We start from the raw sequence: 20,636 nt of genomic DNA, 5'->3' as shown, positions 1-20,636 counted from the left end.
AATTTGAAAGAAGCCTTTCAGTGGAGCTCAGCTCCCGTCACCGTCTCGAGTGCAGTCAAGACAGAAGAGTTCGAGGGCGATTTCACTGTTTTATATGATTTGACTGTAACTAACCACAAACATGGATATAATAAAATGATGCATGGAAAAGAAACTGTCGACAGTCTCAGTGAGTTTAATTCATACATTTATAGTTCGAGTGTCGTAGTTTTATGATGCAAGTTTAGCACGGCCGCAGTTCATTTTACAGTTTCCCCTGCATTATGTTGACTTTTAGGGACAAGAAAATTGATTATTTGTCAAATTCGGATGACGTTTTAGTAATTTATGACAGTATGAGTGAGATTGATCGATCTAATCTAGTAAATTATTTAATCCACTGAACACAGATGCGTGGTAATATAAAAACCCTCTCCCAACATCATACTGTTTCTTTTGAGCCTAATTCCTAGTCAAGTTAATATTATATTATATAATATTTTTATTTACTATTTTTAATATTTACTTGATAAATTATTTATTAAAATCTTACTTTTCCATTTAATATAATTGAATATTAAAGATGGTACATAAATAATGTTTAGATATAAATATAATATAAAAATATAAAAAGTAAATATCAAAAATAGTAAATCATGTTTAATGATATAATATAATATGGTAGACAATTGGTAAAATGTTTAAATATAAATGCATATTTAATAAAAAATATATAATGTTTTATTTATTTTATGTTTTTATAATATAATAATCTTTTAAATATAATAGAACTGTATGTTATATTTATTCAACATTATTTACTATTTTAAACATGTATTATTTATTATTTAAATATAATATTTATTATTTACAAGTCAATTCATTACATTAAGCAATAATATAATTCCCTAACATCCATAAGACTAGAACACCCTGCCATAGATTATTATGTTCTTAATATTCCGTTTTATTCAGAAATATGTTATATTGCAGAAGTTAGCTTTACGAATGCATTACCTATGAACAACAGCACTTATATTCTCATGTACAGTTGTGGTCAGAATTATTGGCACCCCTGGTAAATATCATCAAAAATGGCTGAAAGATAAATCTGCATTATTTATTCTTTTGATCTTGCCTTCAAAAATATTCGCAAAAATCTAACCTTTCATGGAAGTAAAGTAATTAAAAGTGTGTGTGGGGGGTGGGGGATCACATTATGAAATAAATGTTTGCACAACTGTTGATATGTTCAGGTTGAACTCACCCAGTAAAATGAGCACGCAGAGCAGGATGGCTATGAGAGCGCCCGTGCTGAGCCCTGCGGACGAGAGAAACGCTTCGCCCTGGCAGATCTTCAGTCTGGTGCCTCTCTGGCAGGAACACACCCGGAGCGTGAGGGTACTGGTGCTGCTCAGGATGGGCTCCCCGTCATCCCACACCACCACCGGGAGCTCGTAGAGTTCCTGGGTCAGTCTGTGGAAGCGCCTCCGTCTGGCGATGATGTTGGCAGTGTTGTCTGTGGACAGAGACAGGGATGAGGTCACAATTAATGACTCAGCGAGCTAACGGATGGCTTCGGATGAAATATTTGGTTTATACGAAACTTGACATCTGTTGCTTTATGGAAAAAAAAATCAACATGATTTTAAACTTGAAATAGGGGGAGTAAAAAGAGACAGACTTTAATTTGTTTCCTATGTTATATGGCTGCCACATTAAAAATAGTCTTGGAAAACTAGGCCTTCAATATTTTTTTTTGGTACTTTTCAAATGCATTTTACTGTATGCATAGTTTATTGTTTTATGCTTGTCCCAGACCCAGACTCTTAATCCTAAAACATGGAATATGAAAACAATTTAATCGATCATACAATAGCAACAATAACAAAAAAACAAAAAACAAAAAAAAAAACATGATCATCTAAAGAAAGAGTCAAATAATCTATTCCAATTTTTTGTGTACCATTGCCAGTATTTGTGTGAAAATTAATAATATATAATTATAATATAATTTTTACTAGTGCTGTCAAATCGATTAAACGTGATTACTCGCATCTAACATAAACGTTTGTAAATATAAATGTACACTATATATATATGTAATGTATTATATATTAATACATTTTTATGTTAGATGCGATTAATCGCGATCGATTTGACAGCACTAATTTTTACACAAATGATGTCTGTCTCTCAGTTTTGCTGTAAATACCACCATGACCAAAACCACTGTCTCTTAAAAAAGTTTTCAAAAGTATAATTGGTAGCCAAATAGAAGAGCTTGAGGTGAAATATTTGAAGAAAAAAAACATTTTTTAAAGTCTGAATATATTATTGTGTGTCATTTCTCAATAAGCTGTACAGCAATTGTGTCAAATTGTAGAAATTTTTTTTTTTCATATTTTTGTATTTGGATACATAAAATGCTATTAAAAAAGTCCCGTAGTTAATATTATTAGTTGATAGAAATTAGTTTAGGCATTAGTTTTAAATGCCCTTTCTACCAACGTCACTTACTACTAAACTAGATGTAGAAATTACATTTGTTGTTTAAGAAAAATAAGGGTTCAGACAAAATGAGGGATTTCATATACATACTCTCTATTGGACATTAAATAAAAATTAAAAAAATATTAAAAATGTGAGTGAGCTTGACTAAAAGTATAGAGGGCCAACAGTGCCCATTGAAGAAACACAAAAGGCTAATAATTGTTAACAGAACAATGAGCAATTGAATTGAAATGAAATTAAAATGAATGAAAAGAAGAAAACGAGGAAAATCCAAGGGTGAAAAGCAGAAGTAATGAGGAAGAGTGATAACAGACGAGAATAAATACACAGACACAGAGAGAATAAGAGGAAAAACAGAGAGGGAGGAAGAGGGCAGATAAGAGATCATTATATTAAATTAGTCTGGTTTGAGCACAGGCCACTCTCGTTGAGGCTCTCTGCCTCAGTGTGTGCCATTTCAGAGCATTTAGGAGCCCCATTCCCACAGATGGGCTTTTAATGGGAGAACTCGCATTCCCTGAGCCCAGAATACGTGAGGTCTGTCTAATACTGGCCGTCTACAGCACAGCGAGTAAAGCTCTTAACCCGAGAATCAACCTAATGAGCCTCTACCCCGCTCTCTCTGAACTTCACATCCTCCAGCAATCTTTACGTTTCTAAGCATTTTGAGTGAGGGATGCTGGACGGACAAGGATAAGGGGAAATCAAATACAATTGAGCAGCATATGAGTCAAAGAATGAGTGAGCGAGTGAGAGAGAGAGAGAAAAAGATGGAAGGCATGGAAGATCTAGGGCCCTATCTTGCACCCAGCGCAATTGACTTTGTACACCGACGCATGTATCATTCCTATTTTGCACCCGACGCACAGCGGACTTTTCCCTCCACAGACGCACGTCGGTTAACTAAGAAATACACTTGCGCTCCCCGGGGCGGTTCAGCGCAAAGAGGAGGCGTGTTCCGGCGCAAACGTTCCCTCATGCTATTTTGCAGGTTTAGAAAACAATTCCACCACAGACCAGGAAAAACCTAGTTTAAAGTCAGTGGCGCGTTGCACATGTTATTCATATGCTATTTTAAGGGCGCATGCTTGGCCATAATCAATGTAGCGTGTGCACAACGCGCATACACTTTGCTTATCTTATCTACACAGAAGCAGCGGTTTTCATTTTTGCAAATCATACATTATTATGATATATAGATCTAGATAGATAGATAGATAGACAGTTTATTATAAAAACATACATCTAGCTTACACATTTACCCAAATTATCATACGCCTGTTTAACCGAAGTTAATTTGGGTGTGTTTCTCCATCCCCAATGTCCCTGATGAGAACGTCGGTCTCCTCGGCTGTGAACCGCTCCTCGTGTGCACCTGGCAAATCCGCCGTTATAATAGCAATCCGCTATAGAACAAGCGCGCCTGCTCTTAAAGGGAATGTGAGATGTCGCTCTGATTGGTTTATTTCATGTTACGCCCAAACCACACCTATGAATAATGAAGCTACTTCAGACCAACCCATTTTAGATTTGCGTCGGGCGCAAGAGTCATTTATCCCGCCGGTATAATAGCAACAGCACCCAAGACCCGCCCACAAAGTTACTTGCGTTTCGCGCTTGATACTTGCGTTTCAGATCGTTAAAATAGGGCCCCTATTGTTAAAAGAAATCCAGAATGATTCAATACATTTTCACCTTTTAAAATTAAATCAAATTAATTATTTTGCAATAATACGTGTAATGGGACTTATAATAATATAATTGTGTAAACTATAGAGCTGATTATATTTAGTCAGTGATTACATCAACGCATCATAGGTGACGAATAGTGTTTCGAGTGAGTCACTGAATCATTCATTCAAACGTTTAAAAAACACACTGGCTGCGTCCGAAAGCTTAAAAATGCTGTCAACGGAGGATGGATTCCAAGGTATCAAGCAAGGCACGTCCCAATCCAATACTAGCTTCACTTCCTGTCTCCTGGGATACCTTCATCTGATTGATTTTTGAAGGCAGCATAGATGTATCCTTCACTGCCTTTGATATCCCAAATGTATGTCAAAGTTTTCCACTTCTGATGTCATTTCTAGTGAGAAATTACTATGGAAGTAATTCAATATTTGCTTAGTTTTGCTGTAGATCATTAAACTGTTTCATTGCATCAGAAGTCTGTCTGAAATCAGTTTCGGGAGGTGTACCTTATCATTGCCTGATAAGGGAGTGAGGCAACAAGTCAGCTGACTAAGTTTCCGGACGCAGTCAATATATCATTCAGGAATGAAACAAGTGACTGTCTTTCGAGTGAACCACTGAATCATTCATCCAACAGATTCGTTCAACAGCACTGATTCATTCAGTAACGCCACAGTGTTGCCCGGAGATGCTCAACGGTTCATTCTGCTGTGGCTCGTTTGAAACTATTTTTGTGGCAAATCAAAAATGAACAAAGCTTGCATGGGACATCTTGACACATAAGATCACAGCAGTTGCAAACCACAATGATCCAAATTAAGTCCCGTCCTTCGTTTTTCTTGTTCGAGAAGGCATGTCACAATAGGAAAGCAAAGACGATCACAACTTCCGTTTCATGGCGACTTTAATATTAGTAAATAAATGTATTATAGTGTTATGGTACTGCTTTTCCCCACTCATAAGCATCGATAAGACATGATCACATTACTTGACAACTACTTCTACTGCTTTACATATGTGCACGCACATATGGAGTTTAACACGGATATGTGCATTTACGCCTGCACACATATGGGAACGTCAGAAGCTGCTATCTGTCTTAACATTCCCTGCCAGCGCAACATTAAATACCTGCAGATACACCAAAAGCTCTCGCTGCTGGCACCCAACTGTGTCCCATAAACAATCACCTTTCTAAACAATACAGGTATATCTATAAAAAAAGGGAGAGAGAGAGAGAGGAATCTGAAGGCTGAAATCTATTCCCTAATGAATCTGGAGTAAACATCTTGTTCATGGCAGACAATACATGACACATGACATCTTGCTCACAAGGGTCAGAAATACAAGAATGTCCAAAGAGGCTCTGCATTCATATTTTTGTCAGTCTTCACAACTCAATTTTCTTGGTCTGGAGGTAACAAAAAACATTTTAAGTGCAATCATAATATAATATGTAATATTAATAATACAATAAAATTATATTAAATAAATATATAATTATTTAAATATATAATAATATAAATATATATATTTTTAGCTCCGTAAATTTATTTAAAAACTTTGAACAGGGAATAACCCTTGAGAGAGAAAATGAAAAAAAAAATATGAGAAAAGAGAAACAAAAAATTGAAATAATTCAATAATGATAAAGGAGTAAATAAAGTTCCTTTGATCTGAACATCTGATACAGTTCTCAGAGTTCCACATCTAGTTCCACATCTTACATCATGTATTATTTGATTTGATTTTAAAGGTTATGATGCATCTGATTCCAATTTTATTGAATTCATTCAATCACAAATATTTAATTTAAACCAAAAGTTGATGGTAAATGGTTTTATATGGTTAGAAATGGTATGCCTTCATAAATAAATGCAAAAATCCAAGAAAATCAAATGCAGGCAGTGAATATTGGCCCTTAATGGACAAGTTTAATTTCACAATGCACACTCATGAATTCCCAAAACAACAAATAAACTTCTAACTATAAAGACTTACAATCAATAAATCGTTTCCCTAATGATGCTTATAACAAATAAATGGAAAGAAGTTGCAGTTTTGTAGAGAGGGAAACATTTGTGTCTTGGTTTATGTTGACGTGTGGTCCTGCTGGTGGCTGACAGCACGCTGTCTCTAATTGCACCGCAACACTGCTCAAACTGACATGTGAGAGAATACGCTGTATGTTCAGGACACAAAAACAGAGCGACACCACCACCTTCACATCTGTCAACATTTCAGTCCTGAAAACAACTGCCCTATGAGGGAAAATGGGTCAATGTTTCCATTTCCTTTAAAGGAATTCATTTCCATTGGCCAAACAATGTGCGTATGCTAATGAGATGCTCAGTGATTGGTAGCTAGCACTCCATAGCCAATTAATTCTTATTCGATTTGCTGCTTCACTCAGCTCCGTCAAAAGGCTCATTTAAGACGTCAAGCGGCTTGCGATGCCATTCAGCTCTTCCTCACAATCTACACAAGCAAAGACAAACATCAAGTTTGAGTTATTTGCTGCAGATTAAGCGGCTGCTTTTGAAATACTTATGCTTTTACAGGATGAATATAAAGAACAAGCAATCCAACATTCTTATAATTTCATTACTCAGCGCAAACAATAAAAACTAATATTCCAGCTCCCAACTAGGCTGTTACATATCGCACAAAACTGGTCTTTTCGTCCATTTTTAAGCTAAAGTGGGGCAAATAGCCACCCTGCGGTGAGCAGGAGGTCACCGCGTCCGCATCTTTGCCCACTTCAGCAGAAAAAAAGGGCCATTTTGATGGCCTGATGACTGTTACACTGGGCTGCTTCTGAACAGGTGAGTTGATGAAACAAACTGCTTACTACACAACTGTTTGCCAGGCGCTTGGTGTGCATGCTGTTTCTCGGCTCAATATTTACACGCTTGTTTTAAGTCCATCTTCTTGAATCATTTATCCTTGTCAGAAGCAGTCTGTATGCAACAGAGTTTGTGCACTTGCAGCAAATAATTTATTCAGGACAGTTTATGTTGTGCCTGTTATGGAAAGCACAACTGTTTGCATGGCTGATACACAAGGTTATGGATCTGAAAAAAAAAAATCAAGCCTAAAATATTAAACTCCGGTGCATAATTCATCCTGACTCATTTGTATATGAATAAAACCTCAAACACCTTGTTGGAGATTTATTTTTCAAAGTCAACAGACTTCACTAAACATTTTCCCTGGCACAGGCAGGAAAAATCCCATCGACATACACTGTAGGACTAGAACCACATAGAACAATCTAGCAACCCAACAGAACACCTTAGCAACCCAACAGAACACCTTAGCAACCGTAAAGTAATGTGCATTGAAGAGCAGTAATTTAAAGTCAACTTGAAACGGCATTTGGACAAAATATTTCAGAGTATAAACAGAGTATTCAACAACAAAAAGTGAGCGTAATAAGTCAGATGTGAATAAGCATTGCCTCTTTTTCAAGTATATTGTTATAAGGTATTTTTGCTCTGTGTTTTGTTGTTTGATTAACATTAAAAAGAAAAATCACCCATACTCTAGACTGAATAACTTTTGTAACTTTAATAAGGATTAACATGTTTCATGGCAAGAGTGGCACAAAGTTAGTTTTAGAATTGATATGATGTAAAATGATATATAATTGTATATACATAATACTTAAATAACACTGATAACTATTTGGCTACCGGTTAACACTATTTCTGCAGTAGAGTCATTGCCATTTTTACAAGAACCCTTCAGTCGAGCCCTATAAAGTATGAATGGTTGGAGTGCCAAGTGTTTGTTATAGTCCATGTTTGGTCTCTCTGATCTCAAAAAACGTCAAAACCACAGCATAGTCTGGTTAATAAGTTATCAAAGAACTAATATAAAGAATTAAATAGAATTAGAAAATATCTAAGCAACATTGAGGCATTCCCTAACCTCAGAAACTCCACTGATTTATCGTTTCCCTTAAACAACTAAAGGAAAAAAAAATAAAATAAAAATAATTTTGAAGCAATAAAAAAACAGCTTTCACTGGGAAAACAGCCATGTTCTGTCGCATAACAACACTTCAATCTGAGTGACACTCCGACTAATTAAAATTCCCAAATATCATCAGCCTGACAGCAGCTTTCGACTCCTCTGATGAAGGGCTGTACTAGAAAGGTCTTTCTGTATGAAAACGTGCAAAAAGATACCTTCAGAAATCAATTGATCTATTAAAGTAACTGGGTCGTTTAGAGATCTGAGCGCTGGTTTAATTGCCTGTAAAAAAAAAAAAAAAAAAAAGGGAAAAGAAAATGTCATCGTGATGATTTGGCACCAGCCAAAGGATCAAGGGAAGACTAATTATAAGTAATTTGGAAGTTAGGCCATGTTCCTTGCTCAAATTCAGTGTCTGTTCTGAATAAATATATTCTTTATAAATAAGGTTGATTCTGTATTCACACACATGCACACATACATACATATCTATATATAGTATATATATACACACACACACCCTTAATCCCGCCGTTTGTCTGAGGGCCATCTAGCTAAGGCAAACAATATGTGTGTGAATAAGAGAGAGAGGAGACATAGAAATTCCCCAAGTTATTTTTTTCGAGTTTTACTTATGATGTAATCCAGATCACTGGACTTCATTTCCATACTGCTAAAAAACATGATCATTATACAAAAAGATTAAGATACTTTAAAACTGTAGTTTCACAAAACAGTCACTCAATCTACTGTAGGTTCAACTAAAGTTACGTTTTTCATGTTAGATAGTTTGATGCACATCAAACAAACAACTAACAGAAATTAACTACACTGAAGCAATTTAATTGAGTTATTCATAGATAATTGGCATGAAACCGCATGAAGTAAGCATGAAACGAAAGTATTGTGAAGTCTTCCCTATTGTGATTTGTGACAGTATATATATGAGTGAAACGACTACATTAATCTACATTACCAAATTACTAAATATTTAGAACGGTTTTGTGAAATTAATGATTCACTGAAACGATTCAGCTCAAAATAATAATTTATTCATGATCTATTCACACAATGCTACATCTTTCATGAGCTCTTACGAAAGCACCAAGAGCAACGAGATGTTGAGATAATAAAAGAATAATTGCTTAAATTTCTGTCTGTTTCTCACAAAAAGCTATCATACGTGTCCACGGACCAGAACTAGTCTTCTTCCCTTTCATTATATTGAAAAGACATCTTTTATCATGGTCACTCATAACTCAATATGTTATCTTCAGACTGAATTGCATTCCCATCACCCAGTTAGGAAATGGCCTTATGTTCACCATCATAATTAATGGTCATAATTACTGGTAAATGACTAATTTCTCCTGTTACTTTTTGGTTTACAGTCTATCTGGTTTCCTGTCCAGTCGCCCACCAACGGACTGACACCAAATAAAAGAACAGCCTTCTCAGACGCTGGCTGCATATTAAAACAAGGTAGTGTTAAACACTGTAGAGAAGCACGTCTCTATAAAGGCCTGAAGATACGGTGTATTAAGCCGATGGAAATAGGATGAGAGTCTTTCAGAGACAGATGGGAAACAGGAAGGATAGACAGAGAGTGAGAGAAACAGAGAAACAACTAACAATTTATAGGAAGCGGATGGGTGTACTTGCAATAGAGTGAGAAATAATGAGGTGCGGAGAAAAAAAAAGATTATAAAAAGATTATATCTGGGATTTTTGTTAGAGATATAAGGAATAGTTCGCCCAAAAATTATATATATATAGGCTATATATATATAGGCTATATATATATAGGCTATATATATATAGGCTATATATATATAGGCTATATATATATATATATATATATAAAAATATAAAAGTTTAATTTACAACCCACAGATGTCAAAATTACCCTGTAACTACATTGCACAAGAGCATATTTTGCCAGAAATGTGATAAAAACTTTTATATACAACAGACGTACAATTTTTGCCTGGAATATATTAACAGAATAGATACCTGTTAGTTTTAAAATAATTACATTATAAATAATTTGCTTGTATATCTGGATGTACCCCTTTATTACCCAAAACTTAACATATTGTTCCCTTATACCTACACGGAGGTGCACTATAATTACAGAAACGTACACCGTAATTTCGGTTTACTTACGAAGTTCTTTGCAGGTTGTATATCTGCTTGTTACCACTTTATTACCCAAAACTTAACATATTGTTCCCTTATACCTACACTATAATTACAGAAACGTACACCGTAATTTCGGTTTACTTACGCAGTTGTTTGCGGGTCGTAATATAAAGTGTTACCCAGTGAAATATACCAATGAAAACAGTTTTATTGAGAATTTAGCTTCATCAAAATGGGCACAGAGAGAGACAAACTATAATGTAGCCTAATAATAAATAATAAATGTACATTTAGCATTTTCAGAAGAGCTGCCCTGTCATGCAAAAATCTAAACATGTTTGTGTTAATTGCTCAGTGCAAAGAAAGAGAAGTAACGGGAACCTGGTATTTCTTTGTTCTTTCTACATGTGTCTAATAGACATGAACAAGTTCTTTGAAAAACATCTATGACCTTTGAAACATGTCTCGTCTTCATGCTCTATGTTGACTATGGTTTCAATAATAAACATACATTTGCATAAAGCATCCATATTTATCCATGCCCACGTTGATTAGAGTATTACAAACTTGAAAAGTATTAATTTAAGGTACATTTAGAACAAATAAAAAATGTGCGATTAATCACGAGTTAACTCATGACAATCATGCGATTAATCGATAATTTTTTTTAATCGATTGACAGCCCTAATATATATACTTTGCAAACAATAAAATAAAAAAATATTATGCAAATATATATTTATTAAAAAAATGTTTTTTATTTTTTATTTTGGGTGAACTGTTCCTTTAAGATGGTGTTTGAGTGTATATGTGTGCAAGGGCTGAACTGATTAGCATGCAGTCGAAGCTAAGATTTCATGTTTGCGTGCCTTCAGCATGTTTTTGACCATGCCATTTGTAAGCTCACTCATGAATAATAGCTTTCTAATTACCATCTCCACTAGTAGTCAATTACAAAGCGTAATTGACAAGAAAACATAATCAAACTGAATATCCATGCGAGGGCCCCTCTTTGCCCTCTTTGGGGCCCTCGATCTTACATCGTTATTCACACAGAGACTGTGTTCATAAAGCAAAACGTGAACTGACTATAATTTAGTCCATTTAGCCTCCCTTTCACTGCGTACCAAATAAATTTGCACCGATAAATCCAGAAATAGCAAATTATATTTATTTTGTAGCACTCGGGTAATTCCATTGAACATCTTAAAAAGTCAAAGGTGGAAAAAAGTCAGTCAGTATGTTAAAATGTGTTTACTTTTCACCACTAAACAGCCATTTACATACATACGGAGTATCTAAGTGCCTTCATAAAGACCCATTTGCTCTTTTGCAGCACTTCTAAAGATGAAAAATTGGTATTATTGTTAAATTTGAAGCACTTTGGATCTTTGTAGACAAGGGGGCTTCACTTACTCGCAGTCTCTCTACAGACACAATAAGAGCAGTGCACGTCGACATCGACCACCCGTGGCAAGAGCTGATAATTCTAGGACCGGTAAACAGTGGAGTGTCCCAGTGGAGAGAGATTAAAGAGCGAAAAACTGTGTGAGAAGAATGAGACTTGCACTGAGTACCACTTGGATAAATGAAGTAAACTCCAAACTGCAGTCGGCTTGATCGGAAAGAAGTGGAACTCACTACCTAGGGATGCACCGATCATGATTTTTCATGGCTGATTCAAATTGTTTTACAAGCAAATTGGCCAATACTGATACCGTTGGTGATTTTTTTTTCTTTTTCACCAAATGTTTAAGCAAATGTATTTGTTGTCTATTTGTTTGCTCTATAACAGACAAAACCGGCCTTAAAAAAAACTCTAGCCATTTGAAAATATAGGCAACCACTGCATTTTAATCACAATCCTAACAAAGATGCTACACACATGTAACATGAGCATTTGTTTTTTTTAAAGTTAGACGGTATAATTTCAAGATTTAAAGCAAAAACAGAATGGTCTGACTTTAGATTTGTGAAATTATGCTACTTAAAACATATCTGCACAAAACAAAAACACCAGAAGGACTGAATGAAAATGCAATTTCACTCTCTGACAGTAGGTGGCACTTTACACAAGTTGCAATATAGCGATTTCTTGGTTATCGCTGTAAGCGCTTATAAACCCTACTTTAATAGGCATTATACAGAGGTTAGAGGAAAAGAAAATAGCATCAAAACTTTTCTGTAGACAGTCAGTTATAACCCCTCACCCCCAATTCAAAATTGATATTTTTCTTCCAATATTTCGAGCATTGCGAACAGTGAGCTTGTTGAGCTTTGTTCAGTATCTGCTATAGAACGCCTCCTCTCCTCTTTGCGTCCTTCTTCAGCGTGTTCCCTCTCTGGCCTGTGTTAATGTCCTGTTTACAGACTTTATAATATTTCCACACAAATAAAATTTGGGAAATTAATTCAATGCAGTTTGTTTGTAATCCGGAGTAGAGATCAGCCAAAAATATTGTGGGTGATATTGATTTATTGCCGGTCAAACCTGTTCATCTCTAATATTATCCAAGCCAATCTTTCTTGCATTATCACATTGACCTGCCTCTCTTCTGTTTTCTCCAACTGATCTTGAGACATGGACAACTTTACTGTTCTCATCACAAACGTAACATTTTAACTTATTTATTTCTTAAAATGGCATTTCATTATCACTTGTTACCCCTAAAACATCCATTCTGGGTCCATCTGATCACAATAGTTCATGTAGATTAAAATTATGGCTGTCAATCAATTAAAAAAATCAAAATAATGAGATAAGATGCTAATTAAATGAATCAAATGATTACACATGATTGTGTGTCAATTTTTGCTCAAAAAAGACCCTGATTGAAGATATTATTTTGACAGTCAACTGGAGATATTAAACTTCTCTTTGATTTTCAGTGACTTACACCATGAGTGACAGATTTTGAGTCTTTTTTGACATTTTGAGATTTGTGTCAAGTTTAAATACTTGACACAAATATTTGTGTTTTTGAGCTTTGAAAAGCACATCTTAAGACATATACATAGTGTATTTTTCCTCCAACTGCACTGTCTAGTTGTTTAAAACTCAAGAATGAATTTTGACTGCTCTCATGAACTAAATTGTTAACCCTAACCCTAATTAAAATAAATATGAAATTTAAGAAAAACTTAATCAGGTATCCTTCCAAAACCAACATCAAACCCTCTTTTCCCCATTCTTTTTCATAAACCCCTACTGGTCCAGATTTGGACCCGAGAGCAGCACTCGGATAAGAGTGGTCTCCATGGTAACCTCAAGCCTGGAGCATCGGTGTTGAGTATTGCATTAAGGCCGTCGGTTCAGGAGTTTAGGGAGCAGGTAATTCATTCGACAGCAACAGGGACTACACTACTGTGCGAGGTTATACCCGTAATCCCTCCAAAGGAATACTACAGCTTTTGACAGCAAGGGACAGTGATGAGGGAAATAAACCGTGCCAACCACGCTTGAGCTGTATATTGGAAATCTGGGGGCTGGAAGAGTGCAGAAACTTCACCAGTCACTTTACCCAAAGTTCACCCAAGGCGCCACAGACAAGAAGTGATATTACTTCATGTAGGGTCTAAACAACACCAACATTAAAAAACAAACATATCTTAAACCAGCCTAAGCTAGTTTTCTGGTCTTATCTGCTCTGTTGGCTGGTTTTTTTATAGGTCAGATTGGGAGACCAGCTTAAACCAGCAAACCAACATTGGTTTGTTAAAGTCCCCCTGTGGTAAAAATCAAGCTTTTAATGTTGTTTATATGTCTATGTGGTGTATGCTTCAAGACAAACCATGTGTAAATTCATAAGTCAGCACCATTGGTGAGTGGTTTCTTTTTAAACCTGCAGTGAACCAAAAACATGGTTTGAAATTGCCAGTGTTTCCCAAACTACCTTGTAACCAATCACGCCAATGTGCGGGAGGGCTTTAGCATATCATTACCTATGCTGTGAAGCAGGGGTCTCAAGAGAAGCAAGGTTATCCCGGTATATTTTTCTTTTGATATGAAAAATATGAAAACATTTAGCAATATAGCGAATGAATTAGGCTATGTTATCCCAATTTTTTTTTTCTTTAGTCAAATCAACTTAGATAATTCATGTGGTTCAGATAACATACTATTTTGAGTTGCTCTTGATTAAACCAATCTCCTTCATTGTATTAACTCAAATTTTTAATTTCAATGAACTCAAAATTTTAAGGCACCCAAGTTACTTACTTGTTTAAGCAAAATCAACAATAATTTTTTACAGTGTAAAGTTGACAGAGGGGATCAGGTACTCTGAGCTTGTGTGATTGTGTGAGGGCGGGGCTAATTTACGTATTCATAGAACTGAATGAAACAGTATACTGAATGAAGCAAGGGTGTAGAGTAACATTCAAGCTATTTTAAGACATGACACAAAAAAAAAAAAAAAAAAAAAAAAAAAAATCACAGGAAAAAAAACATTTAAATATGTCATTTTGGTGATCAAAGATGAGTTTTAACCACCATCTTACAGATACCCAAAACATACACAGAAACAAACAGAGCAAGAGCAATAAATAAATTTGGTGTTATGGTGGTATTGATTATTGATTATTGAGAGAAATGCCTTTAGAGCTCATTGATTTAACTTCTCAGCAGCTATTAATCATGCATAAGAGATTTTACTTCCGTCTGCATCTAAAATGTCATCAATCGTCTCTCTTAAGCTTGCGGTCAACATTTAATTAGACCCTAAATGCTGGTTCAACATCAGCCAGGAAGTTCATCGATCATATCAGAAGAATTCTGCAGTCATCCTTGAAAGCTATGGAAGCTTAAGACCAATATAAACATTTAAAGCTGTTTACATTTTTTAATAAGCAAGGATATGTGAATTTATATGTTTAGCTTGTATGCAAATGGCATGTATAGTAAACATCTTCTGAAAGCTATTGTAAGCCTTTTGCCGTAATGGAAAAGATTATTAGACCGCAGCACCGCACACATCAACACAAACCCATTAGGATTCCCACATATTTTGACTAATGAATTTCAATGACTTTTCCATTTGTTTTTGATTAAAGGATTTTTAAATATCATTTTTATAGAGACTACACTCAAAAAGAGCAACTAGCTGATGAAATATTTTAGACTTTAAAAAACATTGACATCCTGACATTTCTAGGTTTCCATGACTGTGAAAGAGGCAACCCATGCACATACACTTAAAATGTACCCAGAATAAATAAATAATACAAATGTTTTTGCATACCTTCGTTGTCTTTAATTGTAAAGTTGGGGTTGACAGGAACTCCTCCGGGAAAAGAGAAGGAAAATCCTTTTCCATTGGCAAAATCATCTTTATCCACAGCAGTGATTGTCTGAATGACCTGCCGTCAACAGAACAAAATCAGGAAAGACATCGGTGAGAAACACTTTCATGCCCATCTGGGATGGTTTGTGAACTTTCTTAGCTTATCTTTAGCTTTTTTTTGGTCTCTCTGGTGAAGGTGGTCTGGCTACAGTAGTTAAGATGCCTAAATTGTATGTATAGATTCCACCAGAAGTCTAATTCCACCAGAGTTCAGAAGCTCAGCTTATAGTTTTGCGTCATTCTTTCTGTTTTTCTCATTCTCTTTCTCTCATCTCTGAGTGAACTCAGTGCTTCTGGAATCTCTGCAGGCATCAGCAGCTCCAGGACGCTGAGTGCTTTGTGCATCAAAACCAGCAGGTCTGTTGGTCTGAGTTGTCTTGGCAACCCAATAGGCATTCGATTCCTTGAGTGTGGTCCATTATGAGTTGCACATCCCTCTGCCGTACTCCCTGCAAAGAGCAAACACTTCCAACTGAAGAGGCTCAGACCGAAGGAGACCTTAATTGGATCACTTCTCGCTGGTGTGAAACCAGAAATGATAAAAGAACAACTTCACAATGAAATTTGTAAAGTGAATGCCTGTAAATTACTGTGAATGTTTTTTGAATAATTTTGTTTTAATATCAATGTCAGTATGTTGTTATTGTTTAAAGAAATTAGTGAGACAAAAAGGTTTCCCAAACCAGGTAGTCCTGCACTAAATCCACACCATTGGTTGTCATTGTCAATTGTTTCCTTCATAAATCATTCTAATATGTTGATTTGGAGTTCTTGTTATCATTGCTGAAAACAGTTGTGCTGCTTAATATGTCAGTGGAAACTGTGATACACTACTGAGATGCACTAATAACCATTATTAATAATTAGACACAAATAATAACTGATAATAATTGAGCACCAACCAGTGTATTAGAATGATATCTGGATGATCATGTGACATTGAAGAATACCTGAGGAAACTGGAGCAATTTCTCAAGTCCTAATTTCTCCTCTCTTTATCAAATGAAACTTGCAAAGTTCACTCAGAAAACTATTTCACTTTATTTAAACAAGTCATTTCTATTTAACACCACTGTATCAGGTTTAAGGTTAAAATTGCTTCATGTTAAATTGACTTGAAACAGTTATTCTTTGACTTTTTGAAATAACGTTTCAAGAAAGTAACCCAATCAAACAGGACTTTCACTTCCCATCATGCTTTGCAAAAGGGTTGAATTGGGAGAGCAAATGTTGAAATAAAGTGCTATTTTATGCATTATTTTAGCAAGATGAGAAAATGGAGAGACTTGGTAATGTTTAATGTTTTTAGAAGTTTCTGTTATGTTAGTGGTTTTGCTAGTTACCATTGTGGTGAAGTGTTGTGCTGGGTTGATGACCTGCTAACAAGAAGTTGAATTGCTTTAATAATAAAGGAACCACTATGGTAGTGCTTTGGATGAAACCAGTATGTGTAATAAAAAGCTATATTTAGTGTGTTATATAAATCACAGGACTAAACAAGAAGCATTCATTTCTGGGGTTCTATTGGGTTTTACTTGTTTCATGTTCAGCCAAAGAGCTGATAAGAGTGTATAAAGTATGTTAAAATACTTCCTCCAATCCAGGCATACAGACAACTGTAAAGTAAACCATCTGCATGCTGATTTTGTAAAAAAATCGAAACTGGTGCTGTCAAAACATTTCTCTGTTCTACTCAGCAACACTGTCTCAACCAATGATGTGAGTTTGGGGGTGAGGCGATCTATTTTTACAACCAATGGCAGATGGGGGAGGAGTTTGCGATCATCTTCATGTTGGTAAAGTCAGTTTGGTGATGCCAGTGGTGCAGAAAGAACACATTACACTTTTAAAACACATGAAAAGTGCACAGAAGCCCTTTAATGTGGTACTCCCGTAATGTAGTGTGGATCATTTCTGGAACATTTTTATGTTGGGAACACAGGGGATATTAAAATGGCCTTGACCTCATCTGTCCTTTATTTTCTCTCACTCTCATCCCTCTTTTTCTTTGGGCCACTGGTGAAAAACAGCTTTTCAAAATTAAATGGAAAAGTGTGGGTAGGAAAATAGGAGTGTGCTTTAGTGAGTCAGAGCTGTCACGCTTTGTTGATCAGATTTTTATTCTCATTGAGAGATGATTAGCATTCCTATAACCCCCTTCCATTTTTCTATTTCAGCCCCTCTAAATATTCACACTTTCTCTCTTTTCCACACCATTTATGGCAGGGAACTGTGGCGCTCCTTAAGGGAATTTTCTGGGCAGGCTGATAATGTAAATCCATATTGATCGGACCCATAATGTAATCTTTCAGATGACCAACTTAACATTTGTCAGTACAGTAACTGCTAGCATTTTTAATCACTGCACAAACAAATACAAAATGCATATTTGTGCATTACATGCATATACATTATGCTAATTTTGAGTAAATAAACTGATTAAAACAACGGTTAGTTTAATTGCTTTACAGTTTTTCTCCGTCGCTTTGGTGCATTTCTCACATCACTATTTACATTTGCACAACAGTTAGTTCAAACTCCACAACATTTAGTCATTTGTGCACATCATAGTAGCAGTTTCTCATTCCTTCCAACACATTGCAAATGCTTTTGGACATGCATCAATTGCTTTCATACAACTCTCTGCTGTTTTATAACATTATTATTTGCTTATGTCATGTCAGTCAAAATTAACTATACTTTTGAATGCTGAATAGTCATTCCATATAAAACTAATAGTCCTCATTTCATTGCTTGAGTCATTACATACAAAAATGTTGAACTAGTTGTCAAAATCTGTCAAGCAAATTTTACAAATTTTTTTTAATCTTTTTTTTTTTTCCTGAAAATGTCTCCTAAATTGAACAATTTGCAATTGAGCAAGAGATGATATTCGGTGTGATGTAGATGAAATTATGTGGCCAGACAGAGAGGAATGTCTGGATGTGCATGAATGATTACAGTACTATGTATGTTGTATGTTCAGTTCCAATATGTACTGCAATATTGTTTACAGCTGTGCACAGCTCTACCCAAAGGGAGTTTATGTTTGTTGTAAATAAGGGTGTATTTTTTTCTTTTGCACAATGCTGTGAACAAATTAGAATTGCAAAGATCATATGCAGTAAAATGTGAAACATACATATTCAGTCTCTTGTACTCAGTTACCTCACTAAATACAGTAATGTGTAACTTTACTGTATTTTTCAAATGGCTGTGCAAATAGTATATAGTGCTGTCTTGAGCATTTTCAGGTAGTGTCACCAAGATCTGACTTTTTTGCATTGGAAAACATTTACAGAGTAAACTGTCATAGTGAAAACATGACAAAGCCATTTGACTATCTTGTTCATAAACAATGGTGTCAGGACTTTTCATCTTGATGACATTGACATGAATACTTGCTTTTGAGGAATGACACGCTTTTGCAGGTTATCAACTAGGTTTTGCAGTTTGTACTAATTGTTTTGAGAACTGCATTAACTGTTGTGCAAATGTAAATAGTGATGTGAGAAATGCACCAAAGCGACTGAGAAAAACTGTAACTGCTACGTTCATTTTGAATGCATTTTTTGTGGCCTCCTTTGACGGGCCGCCACTGACAATAAATGGTGTCAGAGAGAAAGTGAGACGGAGAAACAGTTCGGCTGTTGTGGGACTTGCCTGTCCTGCTCTGGTGCTTTCACAGATGATGATTTCATCTTCTGTGTTGATCTTCGGAGGATTGTCGTTCACATCCAGAACCTGCACTGTAACGGGCACGTGGCTCTGAAGGCTGGGATTGTCTGAAAACAAACAGAAACATTACAGCATGTGTTAAATACACCAGACGGCTTATGTGAAAGAACATAATGAAGATCCATCTATCCATTAAATCATTAACACATTCAATCATCAATCCATCCCTTCATTCATACATTCATTCCATCCATGGTGCATTTAAAATGAAAATCAAATCTTTCATGTGATAATTCCAATTCAGAAGAAATAAATTTGATACAAATTTGGTAACACTTTAGGTTAGGGTCCAATTCTCACTGTATATTACTAGGATATTGGCTGTTTATTAGTACTTATAAAGCACATAATGCCTTATTCTACATTCCTAATCCTACCAAATACCTAAACTTAACAACTACCTAACTATTAATAAGCAGTAATTAAAAGTTTAAGTTTAAAAGTTCAAATACTTTAAATACTTTTTTCACTTTGTTTCCATTGAATTCTATGGGAAATCTGCAGAAAACTATATTAAAATAACTATTAAAAAAAGTCAACATATTTTAAAGAGATCTGTGAGTACTAAATTCTTCTTAGTAGCTGAAAGCATTATTAAAAATAGCGAGCTATTTAATTAAAGACACAAGGATCGTGCAAAACTTTTTAAACGACAGTAGTTAGGTTCCATGTGGACATTAATGAACTAGAATATATTGCTGAATAAAATTAAATTATATGTACCGGCAATGACTAATTCATATCTGATTAACAAACACAGGTTATGCAAATTCCTAGCATTCTGTCTCAAAAGAACACATATCTAAACTGTAATCTCTAAAAGAAAGGTAAATTTGCATGCACCCCTTGATCCCTGGGTGGGATTCGTCTAATTTTGTTTACAAATTGGCTAAATCATCTAATAGCAATTCTCAGAGTGAGTCGGACCCATACTGATTTAATTAATTTGAATCAAAACACTATAAATGCAAAAATGCTAAATTAACAAGACATTATAATGCTCCTAAATTAAAAACAGGTCCACAGCAAGGATATAAAATATTCTGCACAATTATACGTTGAGTAATTAACAAGATAAATTACATTCAGTTAGTGGCTTTTGAATCTACTTAGCATCTTTTAGACTCACTTATCATAGTTTTTAATGAACTAATAATGTTTTTTCTTTTTGTAAAAAAAACATACTTTTGTAGTTTTTACCAAAGCGTGCACAGACAGACAGACAGACAGACAGACAGACAGACAGATAGA

General features: G+C 35.3%; 1 protein-coding gene across 4 annotated transcripts in view; it reads right to left on the bottom strand.

Annotated features, from left to right (window-relative positions):
- LOC307147017 (cadherin-18) overlaps positions 1-20,636 on the bottom strand; it is a 168,556-nt gene that overhangs the window by 4,362 nt on the left and 143,558 nt on the right. For all 4 annotated transcript variants that reach the window (XM_079851463.1, XM_079851462.1, XM_079851461.1 and 1 more), the window contains 3 exons: positions 19,311-19,432; positions 15,546-15,663; positions 1,247-1,498 (listed from right to left, as the gene is read on the bottom strand). In XM_079851463.1, the coding sequence (XP_079707589.1) occupies positions 1,247-1,498; positions 15,546-15,663; positions 19,311-19,432 (492 nt within the window). The remainder of the gene's footprint in view (positions 1-1,246; positions 1,499-15,545; positions 15,664-19,310; positions 19,433-20,636) is intronic.

The sequence above is a fragment of the Squalius cephalus genome (assembly GCF_949319135.1).
Source record: "Squalius cephalus genome assembly, chromosome: 19".
NCBI lineage: Eukaryota > Metazoa > Chordata > Actinopteri > Cypriniformes > Leuciscidae > Squalius > Squalius cephalus.
This window is presented reverse-complemented; position numbering and strand designations above follow the sequence as displayed.